General features: G+C 40.6%; 1 protein-coding gene across 1 annotated transcript in view; it reads left to right on the forward strand.

Moving 5' to 3' along the window:
• The window catches only part of map9 (microtubule-associated protein 9), a 131,654-nt gene that overhangs the window by 47,294 nt on the left and 67,268 nt on the right, over positions 1 to 17,092 (forward strand). Inside the window, exons 6-9 of the mRNA XM_052040693.1 lie at positions 2,895 to 3,015; positions 11,227 to 11,465; positions 13,836 to 13,915; positions 16,386 to 16,560. Coding sequence (XP_051896653.1) covers positions 2,895 to 3,015; positions 11,227 to 11,465; positions 13,836 to 13,915; positions 16,386 to 16,560 — 615 coding nt within the window. The remainder of the gene's footprint in view (positions 1 to 2,894; positions 3,016 to 11,226; positions 11,466 to 13,835; positions 13,916 to 16,385; positions 16,561 to 17,092) is intronic.

The following is a 17,092-nucleotide window of genomic DNA, read 5'->3' on the forward strand; positions in this document are numbered from 1 at the left end:
AATATAACTTGCTGACTATTGAACTCAATGCCTCAATTAATAAAGGCAAGCATGTCATATGCCTTGTTTCCTATCCTATCAACTTTCTCTGTAACTGTAACACATTATTCTGCATTCAGTTATTGTTTTCCCTTGAACTACCTCATTGCACTGATGTGATGAAATGATCTTTCTCGATGCATCAAAAACCTTGGGACATGTGACAATAATAAATCAATTTACCAATTTATTAATTTACTTGTGCAGCCACTTTCAGGGAGCTATGGACTTGGACTCCAAGATCTCTCTGCACATCAATACTGTAAAGGGTTCTGCCATTAACTGTGTACTGCCTCATTATATTTGATCTACTAATGTGCAACACTTCGCACTTGGCCAGATTAAACTCCATCTGTCATTTCTCCATCCATATCTGCAATTGATCTACATCCCGCTATATCCTTTGACAATCTTCTACACTATTCACAATGCCACCAATTTTTGCATTGTCTGTGAACTTACTAACCCACCCATCTACATTTTCATCCAGATCATTTATATAAATCACAAACAACAGAGGGCCCAGTATAGATCCCTACAGAACACCACTAGTCACGGACCTCTAGCCAGAATAAGTCCCATCAACCACTACCCTCTGTTTTCTATGGGCAAGTTGATGCTGAATCCAAGTGGCCAAGTCAACATGAATCCCATGTATCTCAATCTTCTAGATGAGCCTACCATGTGCTACCTTGACAAACGCCTTACTAAAATCCATATAAACAACATCCACAGCTCTACCCTCTGTCACCTCCTTAAAAAATTCAATCGAGTTTTTAAATCTTTGGGAAGTCGGGAGTTGAGCTACTTGACAGAGAAGACTCTGCCTTTCACCTGCTCTTGTATAGACTAGAATTATGTGGCTTTTGTAGTTACATTCCTGCTCGCTGGTGACCTCCAAGCATAGGAGCTTCAGAAGAGATTATGTCATTGAATGTTGAAGGATTATATCTATACCCTATATAGTTGCCTGGTCCTTCAATTATGTGAAACTTAAATATCACTTACCAGACCATTCCTACCCATGTCAGCTCTCAGAGCATTCCAACCTGTTCCCATTCCCCCATTATGACCTTGCACCTTATTGTCTACCGGCAATGCACTTCTGTAGCTGTGACACTTTACTCGGTATTGTTATTGTTTTTACACTGTACTACCTGTACTGTAATGAATTGATCTGTATGAACGGTATGCAAGACAAGTTTTTCACTGTACTTTGGTACAAGTGACAATATTAAACCAATACCAATAATGTTCCTTCCAGTGCTGGAAATGTGAAATTCTCTCCCCCAGAAGCTATGAAGACTGAGATAGTTTTTTTTTGTTAATAAGGAATATGGAGTTAGGGTAGATAAATGGAGTTAACATGAGGCTCACATTCTCACCACAGCTGATTGATTGAGCAGGGCCAAGGAATTGAACAGCCAACTCTTTCTTTATCCTTCATTCTGTATTATTCTGATACTTTGTTGTCTTGTTAGAATGAAACAAGTTGAATTTTCAGAACATTACTGAAGGTGGGTCTACTCAACATTTAAACTACTGTGCTGCTCACTGGTACAATATGAGGAAGTATGGTTAGAGTTATATTTTAAATTTGAAACATATTATGTTTTTTCTTCAGATTGCAACACCAACCTGCTGTCACTTGGAAAAAGATGTTACATTTTGGGTTCTGTATTATTAGTGATTGGGGTTGAGATATTAGGAAAGATACAGAATTACCTAACTAATTTAAAACAGAGTTAATATAAGTGGGTCTTTGTCAGGTCAGTAAGCTGTAATTGGTGCGTACTGCAGTCTCAATAATACTATAGTCTCAATAATAATTTACATTGATGACATAAGTAAAGGGACAAATTGAATCATTGCATAATTTGCTGATGATGCAAAGATAGGGAGAATGCAAAGAGCCTGCAATGGGATATAAACAAAGACAAAAGAGACTGCAAATGCTGCAATCTGGAACAAAAAACAGAATGCCAGGTCAAGCAGCATTTGTGGAGGCAAAAGGTGATGTCAAAGTTTTGAGTCAGGACCCTGCATCGGGACTAAGTATGCAAGGATATAAATAGGTCATAAGAGTGGGTATAAATTTGGGAGATAAGTATAATGTGGGCAATTATCAGATATTAAAAGTTGGTAAGAGGTCTAGAACAGCAGTATATTGTTCAAATGAACAGAGACTGCAGAATACTGCAGTACAGAAGGATGTGGTCGTTCTCTTATGCAAAACAGTTAATTAGAAGGCAAGTGGAATGTTACTCTTATTGCTAAGGAGATGAAATATAAGATGTCTCATGCAAAACTTTGGTAAGACCACATTTAGAGCTTAACATGCTGTTTTGCTTTCCTTATTTAGGGGTTGATATACTTGCATATTGGAGGTAGTTCAGCACAGGTTCATTCAATTGATTCCTGGATTGAAAGGTTTGTCTTATGAGGAAAGGTTGACAGGTTGGGCTTATGCTCATTGAAATTTTGGACAATGTGTGAAGATACATTGAAATATATAAGATTTAGAGGAGGCTTGACAAGGTAGATCTGAGAGGATGTTTGTCCTTGTGGGGAATTTGAGAACTAGGGGGCATAGTTTCAGAAGAAGTGGATCCCATATTTAACACAGATGACTTTCTTATCTTAAGAGTGTCAGTCAAAGGTTAAGGAGAGCAGCTGAGAAATTGGAGTTGTTGATGAAATCAAATCAGCCACGATCTTATTGAATGGTGGAACAGGAGCCATATGGCCTCCTCCTGTTTCTATTTCTTACATTCTTATGTGATTTTACATGTTATTGTTTTTATTTTTAATTGTTTACATCTTGTTAATTTATAAAGCATTTCTTCTTCTTCAAGTATCCAAGAAGTTCCAGTTATCTATCAAAAGCATCATCATTAAACATGAGCAGAAGCACATCATCAATACCTGATGTCAGGTGTGCAGATTCAATTGAAGCACAAATGAATTCTTCAGCAGGTTGGTTAATGCAATTAAAGTACTTGTATTCAATGGTATAATACCCCTGGTAACATCATAACAGCAGCACTTATGATGGATTAACATAAACACAAGGGAAATGGTTATTTTTGGAGAGAGTTGGAGATGTGAGAAACCAACCACATTGATAAGTGATGAGTCACAAATAAATCAACACAAGTAAAATTTTCTTCCCCAAAAGGATATCAATGAACCATTTCGGTTTTACCAATTTTACTTTTCTCACATTTTTTTAGAACTCAAATTCTCAAAGTGCCAGGGTAGAATTTGAGCTCATGCGTTCAGGTTCCCGACAAAACTGACAAGATCTCTTTGTAAAATCACAAACCTTGAAGTCAACTACAAACCTCGAAGTCAACTACAAACCTCGTAGTTTTGCTGACTGCATGCCAACATCAGGCTACTGGAGCCAAGGAAAGGAATACAATGTTGCAGCAGTTCCATGACACAGAGAGGGAATCCACCTGGGGATGGTTTGACCTGGACTCAGAGATAACTTCCCCATTTAATTCAAAGAAAGGAACATCAGCAAGGGACAAAGCATTAATAGCAAGGTTTTTAAATGTTTATTTATTTAAATGGTTTTATATTTTTTACAATTTTGAGGCAATTAGTTTTTAGAAGTTTTTAATGGTTGAACAGTTTTTCCACTGTATTTGAAAGTATTAAAATCATTCAAGGTTTTCATCTATTTTGTGGGCTGTTTATAGAATATAGAACAGCACAGTACAGTACGGGCCCTTCAGCACGATTATCCACATTCAATCTATCTCTCTCTCTTCTTTACCTCCCATAACTCTCCATTTTTCTTTCATCCATTGCCTATCCAATTGTCTCTTTAATGACCCTATCATATCGGTCCCTACCACCACCCCAGCAGTGCATTCTAGACACCCACCACTCTCCGTGTAGAAAAACTACCACTGACATCTCCCCTGAGCTTTCCTGCATGCACCTTAAATGGATGAACTCTAGTATTGGCCATTACCACCCTGAGGAAAGGCTGCTGGCTGTCCACTCTGTCAACGTCTCTCATAATCTTATATACCTCTATCAAATCGCCTCTCATCCTCTGTTGCTCTAAAGAAAAAAGTCCTAACTCGCTCAACCTCGTAAGACATATTCTCTAATCCAGGCAGCATCTTTGTAAATCTCCTCTGCACCCTCTCCAAAGCTTCCACATCCTTCCGATAATGTGGCAGCCAGAACTGAACGCAATATTCCAAGTGTGGTCTAACTAGAGTCTTACAGAGCGGCAACATTACCTCTCGGCTCTTGAGCTCAATCCCCTGGCTAATGAAGGCCAGCACAACATATGCCTTCTTAAACACCTTATCAACTTGCATGGCAACTTTGAGGGATCTATGCACTTGGAACCCAAGATCTCTCTGTTCCTCCATACTGCTAAGAATCCTGCCATTAACTTTGTACTCTGTCTCCAGGTTTGATCTTCCAAAGTGTATCACTTCACACTTCTCCGGATTGAACTCCATCTGCCACTTCTCCACTCAGCTCTGCATCCTGTCTATATCCCACTGCAACCTATGACAACCTTCTGCACTATCTACTACACTACCAACCTTTGTGTCATCTGCAAATTTACCAACCCACCCTTCCACTTCTTCATCCAAATGATTTATAAAAATCACAAAGAGAAGAGGTCCCAGAACAGATCCCTATGGAACACCACTAGTCACTGACCTCCAGGTTGAATACTCTCCTACAACCGCCCTCTGCCTTCTCTGGGCAAGCCAATTCCAAATCCACACAGCCAATTCTCCATGGATCCCATACCTCATGACTTTCTGGATGACCCTACCATGGGGAACCTTGCCAAATTCCTTGCTAAAATCCATATATGGCACATCCACCACACTACCTTCATCAATTTGTTTTGTCACTTCCTCGAAAAACTCTATTAGGCTCATGAGACACGACCTGTCCTTCACAAAGCCATGTTGACTGTCCTAAATAAGACTACGCTTCTCCAAATACTCATAAATCCTGTCCCTAAGAATCCTCTCCAACAGTTTGCCCACCACTGACTTTTACCTTTCTTGAACAATGGAACAACATTTGCCATCCTTCAGTCCTCCGACACCACTCCTGTGGCTAGGGAGGATGCAAAGATCATCGATAATGCCCCCAGCAATCTCTTCCCTCACTTCCCATAGTAACCTGGGGTATATCCTATCCGACCCTGGGGACTTATCTATTCTAATGCTTCTTAGTAGCTCCAACACTGCTTCTTTCTTAACCTCGACATGCTCCAGCACACTTATCTGTTCTACGCTAACCTCACATTTGTCAAAAGTCCCTCTCCTTGGGGAACACTGAAGCAAAGTATTCATTCAGGACTTCCCTTACCTCCTCTGCCTCCAGACACATTTTCCCCCCTTATCCCTGAATGGTCCTACCCTCACCTTAGTCATCCTCTTGTTCCTTGCACACGTGTAGAACGCCTTAGGGTTTTCCTTAACCCTACTTGCCAAGGCCTTCTCGTGTCCCCTTCTAGCTCTCCTAAGTCCCTTCTTAAGCTCCTTCCTGGCTACCTTATAACTCTCAAGAGCCCTGTCTGATTTTTGCTTCCTAAACCTTAAATATGCTTCCTTCTTTCTCTTGACTAAACCTTCCACCTCTCTTGTTAGAACCATAGAACAATACAGCACAATACAGGCCCTTTGGCCCACCATGTTGTGCCAACCTTCAAACCACTCCTAAGACTATCTAACCCCTTCCTCCCACATATCCCTCGATCTTAAATTCCTCCATATGCTTATCTGTAGAACCATAGAATAATTAACCATGGTTCCTTCACCCTACCATCCTTTCCTCGTCTCAGTGGGACAGACCTATCCAGAATCCCATGTAAGTGGTCCCAAAACAACCTCCACATTTCTGCAGTACATTTACCAGAAAACATCTATTCCCAATTTACGCTCCCAAGTTCCTGCCTAATACAATTGTAATTTGCCCTCCCATAATGTCTGCTCCTATCCTTGTCCACGGCTATGCTAAAGGTCAGGAGTTGTAGTCACTATCCAGGTTCATTGCCTTGTACGAGATCCATTATGGCCTTTCCTCCAGTCGGCCTGTCCACCTACTGTGTCAGGAATCCTTCCTGTACACACCTAACATATTCTGCCCCATCTGAACCTTTTGCACTGAGAAGGTGCCAATCAATATTAGGGAAGTTGGAGTCACTCATGACAACTACCCTGTTATTTTTGCATCTTTCCAAAATCTACCTACTTATCTGCTCCTCGGTGTCCTGGTGGCTATTTGGGGGACTATAGAATACTCCTAATAGAGTGATTGCTCCCTTCCTGTTTCTGACTTCCACCCACAATAGATGATCCCTCTATGACATCCTCCCTTCCTAATGCCAACCCCTCCCACCTCCCTCCCTACCCCTTTTGAAACATCTAAATCCCAGAACCCCAAGCAGCCAATCCTGCCCTTGTGACAGCCAAGTCTCTGTAATGTCCACAACGTCGTAATTCCATGTACTGATCCATGCTCTGTTCATCACCTTTTTCTTACTTCTCTCATTAATGTAAACACATTTCAACCCATCTAACTGCATTTATGCCCTATCCCCTGCCTATTCTTCCTCATATTCTCTCTGCACATAGCATCTGCTTCTGCACCAACTGATCCATCAGCTAACCTAACACTCCGTTTCCCATTCTCCTGCCAACCTAGTTTAAATCCTCCCCAACAGCTCTAGCAAATCTGCCTGCAAAGACATTGGTTTTTGCGGGCAAGTTTGCTAAAGAGCAAACTAAAAAGCTAAAGAGCAGGACCCTTGAGGTCCTGCTCTTTAGCTTCCTTCCTGGCTCCCAATACTCACTCTTCAGGACCTCATCCCTTATCCTTTCTATGTCGTTGGTGACAATGTCTACCACGACTTCTGGCTGCCAACCCTCCCCCTTAGGAATGCTGTGCACTTGATCTGGGATGCCCCACAGAGAACCTGGCTCCTTTGCTCATATGCCCATTTGGTGAACGTAAGGTCGAGCTGCGATGCAGGTCGAGAGGGTTGTTGGGAAGGCATATGGTGCGTTGGCCTTCATTTGTCGGGGTATTGAGTTCAAGAGTTGCATGGTAATGTTGCAGCTCTATAGAACTCTGGTTAGACCTCACTTGGAGTATTGTGTTCAGTTCTGGTCACCTTATTATAGGAAGGATGTGGAAGCTTTAGAGAGGGTGCAGAGGAGATTTACCAGGATGCTGCCTAGATTGGAGAGCATTGGTGAGTGAGCTAGGGCTTTTTTCTTTGAAGAGGAGGAGGATGAGAGGTGACCTGATGATAAGAGGCATAGATTGAGTGGATAGTCTAGATACTTTACCCAGGGTGAAAGTGGCTAACACGAGGGGACATAATTTTAAGGTGATTGGAGGAAGATATAAGGGGGATGTCAGGGGTAAGTTTTTTTTTCCCCACGCAGAGAGTGGTGGGTGCATGGAACACACTGCCGGCAGAGGTTGTGGTGGCTGATACATTAAAGAGATTCTTAGATAGCCACATGAACGATAGAGAAATGGAGGGCTATGTGGGAGGGAAGGGTTAGATAGATCTTAGAGCAGGAAAAAATGTCGGCACAACATTGTGGCTGAAGGGCCTGTACTGTGCTGTAATGTTCTATGTCCTTCTTCTTCTTTGGAAGGAGCCAAAGTATTTGATGAATTGTGCAGATTTTGCTCCAGTGGTGAATTTCATCATTCATGTCTGCTGTTGCTGGGAGGTGGCTCTTGAATCTTCAGTTTCTAGGGGTCTTGTTGTGAATTTTGATTGTTGGGGCCAGGTGTTCTGCAGTGAGCGAAGGCTGGCCTTTTATCTTCCAGATGTTCAATGTAAGGTCCATCCTCTAGTATGCTTCAGCAGTGACTTAAAGCTCGACCTTCAAGGGTGCATATACACGAGCATTTTCTGTGTACTGTAAATTGATAACTGAGGTTGGGACAATCTTGTTTCTGGAGTAAAAAGCTTTCCATTTGTCTTGTAGATTAACTCTGTTCCAGCAGGAAATTTGTTGGAGAGAAGTGCAGAATTACTGTAAGGAAGACTGAGAAGAGGATTGGTGCTTTGGCACAGTCTTGTTTAACCCCAGTTTGTACCACGATTGAGGCTGTGGTGAACCTACAGCTTGTATATCATTGTGTAGCAGAGGCAGAATGGGAATGAACTTCTGAAGTCAGCTGCACTTAAGAAAGATTATTTCTCTCAGTTAATGCATTCAAAATTTTTGTGACATTAGTTGGTGTAGCTCCCAACAATTTTCTTGAACTTTTCAGCAGTGATGTGTAGTATTTGACAGACACGATCTGCATTGTATACCTTTGGCCACACTCTCTTGCATGCATGTGCATGTATACAGTTTTAGTATGCCACATCAGGAAGGACCATTGAACTGCAGTCAGACACGGTACAGGCTAGTCACTGGAGTGGGGGGAGTTGGATGAAGGGTTAAGTCTATGCCCCAGAGGACTCACATGAGGGCTAACATTGAGAGGCATTCATAGTGATGTACAGTGAGATGGTTGGCATGTTGTCAGGCTTGCTTTATTTAATGCTGGAAACATTAAGGATGTTAAGAAATGTGGAGTAGTCCATCTCCCTCCTTGCACAGTAGATTGTGTGAAACCAGAAGAGCTCTGTATACCCACTTAAGATAATATGTGCTTCTTTGTCATTGTTTGGCAACACAATAGCTACCAAATCAGGTGGCAGCTACCAGGGAAGATGTTAGTAGAAGCTACCAGGGAAGATGTTAGTAGAAGCTACCAGAGTAGTTGATGGAGCACTTGAAAGCCACTAGCAGAAGCCTGCTGCCTCTGTGCAGTTTCATGCTGATCTCAGCAGAGCTTTGCTTTCAGCTGTTCAGCCATTATGTTAATGTGTTCTATGGACAGAGACATGCTACCCATGAGCAGCAGCAGAAAGGATGTTGCACATCAGCAACAAACCATTCTCTAGTTACAGCACATCAACAAGAGATATGGCACTGCTGAGTCCCACACTCCTTTAGATGATAAATAATAATTCAATAAATAAATTCTACTTATGATCCCATTTCTCTTCTCTAGGAGCAGAGAGATGCTTCCTGGTTTCACACACTTCTCCATCATGAGTGGAGTCTTGCTCAGATTGAGCTGAGAACTGACTCCAGGAGAAAACTAAAGAAAGCAAGGATCAGGCATCTAAATTGGGACTGTCAGCCACCTCAGTGATTGATCTGGAGGTTGATACAATAATTTCCACTTTATTCTTCCTGCAAAATCTTGTTTTTGTGCACTTTGAAAAGATTTGATATTGCACTGTGAAGGAGGACCATTATGAGAGCCTGAAGTCTAAGGCGGCAGCAGGGATAAGGCAGGTAATTACAGGCCAGAGTCTAACATCAGTGGTATGAAATTATTGGAACAAACTTGAGACACAGGATGAATCTGCACTTTGGAAAAACAGGGATTGATCAGGAATCATCAGCATGGGTCTGTTAAGGGTAGACCCTGACTAACTAATTTGATTTTTTGCGAGGTCAAATCTGTTGGTGAGGGTAGTATAGTCGAATTGTTTATGTGGACTTCAGTAAGACTTGACATAATGCAAAAGGTAAGAGCCAATGGGATGCATTGTAGTTTGGCAAATTGGATCCAAAATAGGCATAGTGATAGGAACCATAGGGTGTTGACTGAGGATTGTTCGTGTGATTAGGAGCCCGTGACCAGCAGTACACAGAAAATGATTTGATCACCAGATTAATTCCTGGGGATTGACCTGTGAGGAGATTAAATAGACCAATCCTATACATTCCAGAGATTAAAAGATTGAGAGGATATATCACTGAAACATACGGAAATGTATGTTTCATGTAATCGATGGGCCGAATGGCCTACTTCTGCTCCCTTGTGATCTTGTGAAATTTTAAAGGGTTAATAAAGGGTTGATAAATGGACAATGTTTTTTTGGCTTGGTGTTTGCAGCCAGGAACTATGATGCAAAATAAAAGGTCAGCCTTTCAGAACTGAAATGAGCAGAAATTTTTTCACAAATCTTTTGCACTCTCAAGAAGGGCTGCAGAGGCTCAGTCGATGAGTGCATTTAAGACAGATTAATCAATTTTTTTTGGGAATCTAGGAAGATGGGGTTAGTACAGAAAAGTGGAATGAGGTAAAACAAAAGCTGTCAGAAATCCATCAAGTCAGTCTATAGGCATATCTCAGTTTGTGCTACTTATGGCCTCACTGCTGCTCAAAGACCGATAAATGGTAGGGCCATAACACCAATGCCTAGAGGGTGTTGGGAATCACAATGGTCACAAAGGGTAAGTGCATCACTCAACAGGCAGCCCATGCTATTTATGAAAAGTTCAGGTTTTTCAGGGGATATGTGGTCACATACGTGCAGTCAATGGCAGTCTAGACCTCATCTGCAGATTACTGAAATTAAAGATTATAAAGTTGCTCTTCCTCATGTATAGTGTTGTTAGCTGAAGCTGCCTGGAATAATCCTGAGACTGTGAAGTTGAGTGACTGTGACCTTGATGTCTTTTGTGAGAACAGTCCATGCCTATGTCTGTAATGGAGGTCTTTTCTGCAGAATGCCCCATCTCTTAGCAGTAACCACCTTGGAAACCCTGAGTTTGCAGGGGCACTGGAAATTATCTGGGAATATGTATATTTCTATATTCTTTGCCGAGACCCACACTTGCCTTCAGTTGCTGACAACATCCAGTCTGAAGCTCCCATTCAATGCTTGCTGCCAGTAGTATAACCATTAAATTATTTCCTTGAAAGAATAAGTAGCAGAAGAGGTTCATGTTTTTATTTGAGCGTTTATTTGTAATGTGCGTGAGCAGTCTCCTGTGAGTTTGGAACTTTTCCTGAAATCTTCCATTTTAAGTAAAATAATCCTACAAATTACATTTTAACGAAGATTGCACTTGGTTTGGACCTGCTCTTTTTTGTGTGACTGCCAAATGACACTCAAAATGGAACTTCCAGTTGCAGATAATGTTTGCAATGTTGATTCTTTTAGTTCATTGATTCTTTTAGTTAAAAATAAATAATTTATCCAGTTATAAACTGGATGTTCTCCCAGGAGAAATGACAGGGAAATGTTACATAACATTCTAGCAATATTGGTAACATTTGTAAAATTTTAATGTAATTCTATTTTTGTTATAGATGATAATCCCACAGGGAGCATTGCCATTGGTAGAATCAATGGAAAGAAATCATGCATTACTGCAGAGCAAATTCAAGATAATGCAAATGAACTAAACATAAATAAATCAGAGTACTTCTTGCAGGAAGAAGCTGATGTAGATAACTGGCAATCTCTCATGTGTAAACCCAATTTGGAGCAATGTGTCACTGATTATGCCATATCAGAGTCTTTCATGGAGAATTCCTTAAAATTGAAGGTAATTATTTTTTAAATGCTATTTCCTTACATAGCAATGATTCTTTACCAAGTACTTTACAAAGTAAAGATTCTTTACAAGCTACTGTACAAAGTAAAGAATCTTTACAAGCTTCTTTACAATGTACTATCAATCATGCTTTTACCATCAAGTTTTGTTTAAAATTTTTCAAAGGAAATAGAAGGGAATTTCTACAATAACATTTGAGGTGATTCAATAATTAGGGAATTGATAGCACCAGTTGAAATAGTATTCAGAATCCCACTTGTACTAGAATGTTGCTTACTTCTTGCCAGATTGATGGTCACCTTGAAAGAGATTACAAGAATGATAGAGAGAGGGGATTCAATAATTAGTTGAGGGTGAGGCAGACATTTTTTGGCTATAGAGTCATATAGCACAGAAACAGGCCCTTTGGTCCAACTGGTTCATGCTGACCAAGATTCCCATTTGCCTATGTTTGGCCCATATCTTAAGCCTTTCCTATTCATGGACCTGTCCTTTTGTACATGTAAATGTCGTGAATGTACCTGCCTCAATGACTTCCTCAGGCAGCTCATTCCATATACTGACCATTCTCAGAGAAAAAGTTACCCCTCAGTTTCCTATGAAATCTCTCTCCTCACCTTAAACCTATGCCCAATTGTTCTTGTGACCCCATCTCTGGGAAAAAGCCTGAATGCATTCACCCTATGTCCCTCAATTTTATACAACTCCATAAGATCACCTCTCATTCACCTATGCTTCAATGAATAAAATCCTAACCTGCTCGACCTCCCTCGAGTCTGGGCAACACCCTTATAAATCTCCTCTGCACTCTTTCCAGCATACTGGCATCTTTCCTATACCAGAGTGATATGAATTGAACACAATATTCCAAATGTTGCCTCACCAACATCTTGTACAACTGCAACATACCAACTTTTATACTCAGTGCCCTAACTGATTAAGGCCAATGTGCCAAATGCCTTCATCAGCCTGTCTACCTGCAACTCCACATTCAGGGAACCATTTACTCCTAGGTCCCTCTGTTCTACAGCACTCCCCAGGGCCCTACCATTTACTGTGAAAGTTCTACCCTCACTTGCCTTCCCAAATTGCAACACCTCGAACTTGCATCCAAATTACACTCCATTTGCCATTCCTCCACCCATTTATCCAGCTGATTAAGATTCCTTTAAATCCTGATAACCATCTTCACTGTCAATGACACCTATTTTAGTTCCTAGATCCTCAGATTCAATTATGTCACCTCTCTAATGTCAGAATCAAGGATGCTACAGTGAACTGTTGAACATTGAGGGTGGAGTGTGAGCAGTGATCATGATCCTTATGGGTATCACTGTCATATGCAGAGGAAGAATGAATTCCTGCAAGCAGATTACACACAGGGAGCTGGGAAAGACTCAAATGCGGGAAGTTTCCCAAATATAGGAAGAACTAATCATGTCTATCTACGCTAATCGCATTTCCCTGCATTCAGCCTGTATGCTCTGCCTCTTTTCTATCTAAGTGCTTGTCTAAATCCCTTCTAAACATTGTTTCTGCCTCTACCATTTCCTTTGCAACTTGTTCCATATAACCTATGTGGGAAAACTTGCCCCTCAGTGAAAAACTAGGGGCATAGATTTAAGTAAATTTCAGCAAGCTGAGAGAAAAAAAAGTACTTCACACAATGAATACTAAAACTCCCCAAAGAAAGGATGGTAGAGGCAGAAACCTTCACATTTAACAAGTATCTGGATGACCAACTAACAAGCCAGAACCTACCAATGATGAATACAAATAAAGAACACATGTGGAGTTATTATTGTTACAAATTATTGAAAGGCCTGGGACATATTTTTTTAAAGATCCAGGGTTGGTGTATAATTCCAGAACCATAGAACCATACAGCACAAAACAGGCCCTTCGGCCCACCATGTTGTGCCGTCCATCAAACCACCCTCACGCTACCTAACCCCTTCCTCCTGCATATCCCCCATCCCAGAAGTTTCATATTAAAGAATACAACCTTTATAATTTAGCATTTACCTTTATTAAGTTAAATATTTCTCTTCAATATTTCCCATCCTGTGATATCTTTTTAATATTCTCAAAAGTAGTTTACGAAGGAAGGCTGTTTAGAAACTTAATGGATGTACAGTATACATCTCTTACAAATGCATAGCTGTCATTTTATCACACATTTAGGATGATTTCTGCTCTTGAGTTAGTTTTCTTTCTTTAAACCTCATGTTTGATTAAGCAATAGACAATTTAAATGATTCAGTCAAAAGTACACTTGATGTTGTATTTCCTATCATCTGTAATTAATGTTTTTGCCATAAACATTTACAAATGAAAATATTTACTTGTTGTACTTGACAGGAAAAAGCCCAAGCTAAGATGAAGTGGATTGGGATCAAGAGTCAAAATCCAGAAACAAATGCAAAATCAAAAAGTAGCAGGTAATGCCAAAATATCATAGTCATAGCTCAGTTGCACTTTTTACTGTTTATGGCTATTTTATGACACAATTTGCTGATTCACGTGATCTTACACTTCTGCATCCTCTCAAGATTGTTATTTTATCTGTCAGGAAAGCTGCTGAATCAGTTGCTGTATTCAAAATGAAAATGGGCAATTGGATTGCACTGAAAAATCCATGCTAGTATTATCTAGCCTAGATGGAATGCATTTTAGGTTATGAAGGCAGTAAGGAAGGAAATTGCTGAGACCCCAGTCACAATCTTCAGGGATTCAGGGCCTGGAAAATGGAAAATTACATTTCATTATTTGGGCTGACTGGAGAAGCTGAAGTTGTTCTCCTTTGAATAGAGGTTATATTGCTTTTGAGCCTTACATTGTTGGTAGGGAAGTTATTGGGGAAGATTCTTAGAAATAGGACTTTTTTGGGAAGGCATGGACTTATTAGGATAGTCAGAATGGCTTTGTGCAGGGAGATAGTGTCTTACAAATTTGATTGAGTTTTTTTTTTGAGGTAGTGAAAAAGATGATTGCTGAGGGTAGGGTAGTGGATGTTGTCTACTTGGACTTCAGTAAAGCATTTGACGAGATCCCTCATGGTAGGCTGATCCAGAAGATTAAGGTACATGGGATCCACGGTGACTTGGTAGATTGTATTCAAAACTGGCTTGGCCATAGAAGCCAAGGATAATTGTGGAAGGGTGTTATTCTGACTGGAGGTCTGTGACCAGTGGTGTTCCGCAGGGGTCACTGTTGGGACCTTTGTTGTTTGTGCTATATATGATTTAGACAAAGATGTAGGGGGGCTGCTTTGTACATTTGCAGGCAACACAAAAAGTTGTGGATAGTGAAAAGAATACAACAGGATATAGATCAGTTATACATATGGGCAGAGAAATTACAGATAGTTTAATCCAGACAAGAGTGAGGTATTGCACTAATGGAAGGACCCTTAGGAGCACTGATGTACAGAGGGATCTTTGAGAGCAAGTCAATAACTCCCTGAAAGTGGCAACAGATGTGGAGAGGGTAGTAAAGGCAGCATACAGCCTGCTTACATTCATCAGTCAGGACCTTGAGTATTAAAGTTGGCAAGTCATGTTGCTGCTGTATAAAATTTTTGTTTGGCCACATTTGGAGTATTGTGCTCAGTTCTCATGGAGACTTTGGAGAGGTTCACCAAATGCTGTGTGGATTAGAGTGTATCAACTGTAAGGAGAGGTTGGACAAACCTAGCTTATTTTCTCTGGAACATCAAAGTCTGAAGGGCAACCTGATAGTAGTACATAAAATGATGAGAGGCATAGATAACAGATAGTTGGAGTCTTTTTCCCAGGTGGAAATGTCAAACACCAGAGAGTGTAGGTTTAAGGTGAGAGCGGGAACATTTAGAGGAGATCTAAGAGTTAAGATTTTTTCCCCCAGCGTGTCCTGAATTTGCTTCCAGGGGAGGTGGTGGAAGCAGATAGGATAGCAGCATTTAAGAGGCATTTTGACAGGCACATGAACGGGCAGGGAATTGAGGTATATAGACCATGTGCAGGCAGATGAGGTTAGATTGGTTTGGCATCATGGTCAGCACAGAAGTTGTAGGCCAAAGGACCTGTTCCTGTACTGTTCTATGTTCTATCCAATCTTACTTATAACTACAGCCCCCATTCTGGTAATCTGTTCTGCACTCTCTAATGCTACCACATTTATCCTGTTGTGTGGTGACCAGAACTAATGCATTCTAACTAATGTTTTGTTCAGCTGCAAAATGATGTTCCACCTCTTGTACTCAATGTCTCAGCCTATGAAGGCAAGCATACCAAATGCCTTCTTTACTACCCTATCCACCTGTGTCACTTTCAGGGAGCTATGGATTTGCACACCAAGATTTGTCTGTACATCAATGCTCCTAAGGTTCCTGCCACTTACTCAATATGAGCTACTAGAATTTGACTTCCCAAAATGCATTACCTCACACTTGTTTGGATTAAATTCCATCTGCCACTGCTCCACCCAACTTTCCAACTGATTGAACAAACATAGAATGATATAGCACTGGACAGGCCATTTGGCCCAAGTTGTTGTGCCGATCTTGATGTCTATTTATACTAAATGTCCTCCTCCGGTTTATCATCTGTTTCCCTCAATTCCCTTCATATTCATGTGTCTCCCTGAAAGCCTGGTCTAAAACATTGGTGTCCTTTTGTTTCTTCAGAAAATCTTCTTTGCTCTATGACTCCACCAATTTGTGTTATCTGCAAACTTACTAACCATATCACCTACATACTCATCCATGTCATTTATATTATGATAAACAATAAAGAATCTCCTGTCTGGCCCCGTGACCATCAAGTCTCTTATCAATTGTAGCTCTCCTCGACTCCACCTTGCTATTTTCACAACTTCAATTATTTAAAATTGGGATCACATAAAATAAGAAAAAGTTTGCAATTTTCACAGGTCTCTGAATTCACCATTGGAGATTCTGGAAAGATCTTCTGTTGGAAAAAATACACAATCTAACACAACTGAATCTCGGTATTTGGGGACATTAAAAATCTTGGACGTAAAGGCTTTTACAAATGAAACTTCTAACCTTGAAGCTGCAGACACTATCAGGGCATCTATTTATCAGGTGATGGTTGTGACAAAATTTAGAATTAAAAATGTTTTTTTTTAAAATCTTGTGCACATTTGCTTGTAATTGGAAGGTCTATCTTTGACTGATTTGAATAACATGGGGAGATACTACAGCATTACTGCTAAAGCAAGTAAGAGCAGATTTTACCATTGTAGTTTTACTAAATATCACTAACAGCTTTTAACAATGGAACCACTCCAGGATTTAAATATATTGCCTATGTTGGCCATTGAGAGTGCCAAGTTAGATCAAATTTCTCAAGCAAAATGTTCCTGGACATTTTTGGCAGTGTTTACACCCATATCTTGGTGAAACTTCGTAAAACATTAGGCCACAGCTAGAATATTGTATGTAGTTCTGGTCATGGGAAAGGACATGATTGCACTGGAGAGGGTGGAGAGGAATTTTCAGGATGTGTCCTGGGATGTAATGTTTAAGTTCAAGGAGAGACTGGGTTTCTTTTCCTTTGAGCAAAGATGGCTGAAGGGGGAAACCTGATGGTGTGGATAGATGGTAAGAAACACTT

Source organism: Pristis pectinata, chromosome 2 (genome assembly GCF_009764475.1).
Source record: "Pristis pectinata isolate sPriPec2 chromosome 2, sPriPec2.1.pri, whole genome shotgun sequence".
NCBI lineage: Eukaryota > Metazoa > Chordata > Chondrichthyes > Rhinopristiformes > Pristidae > Pristis > Pristis pectinata.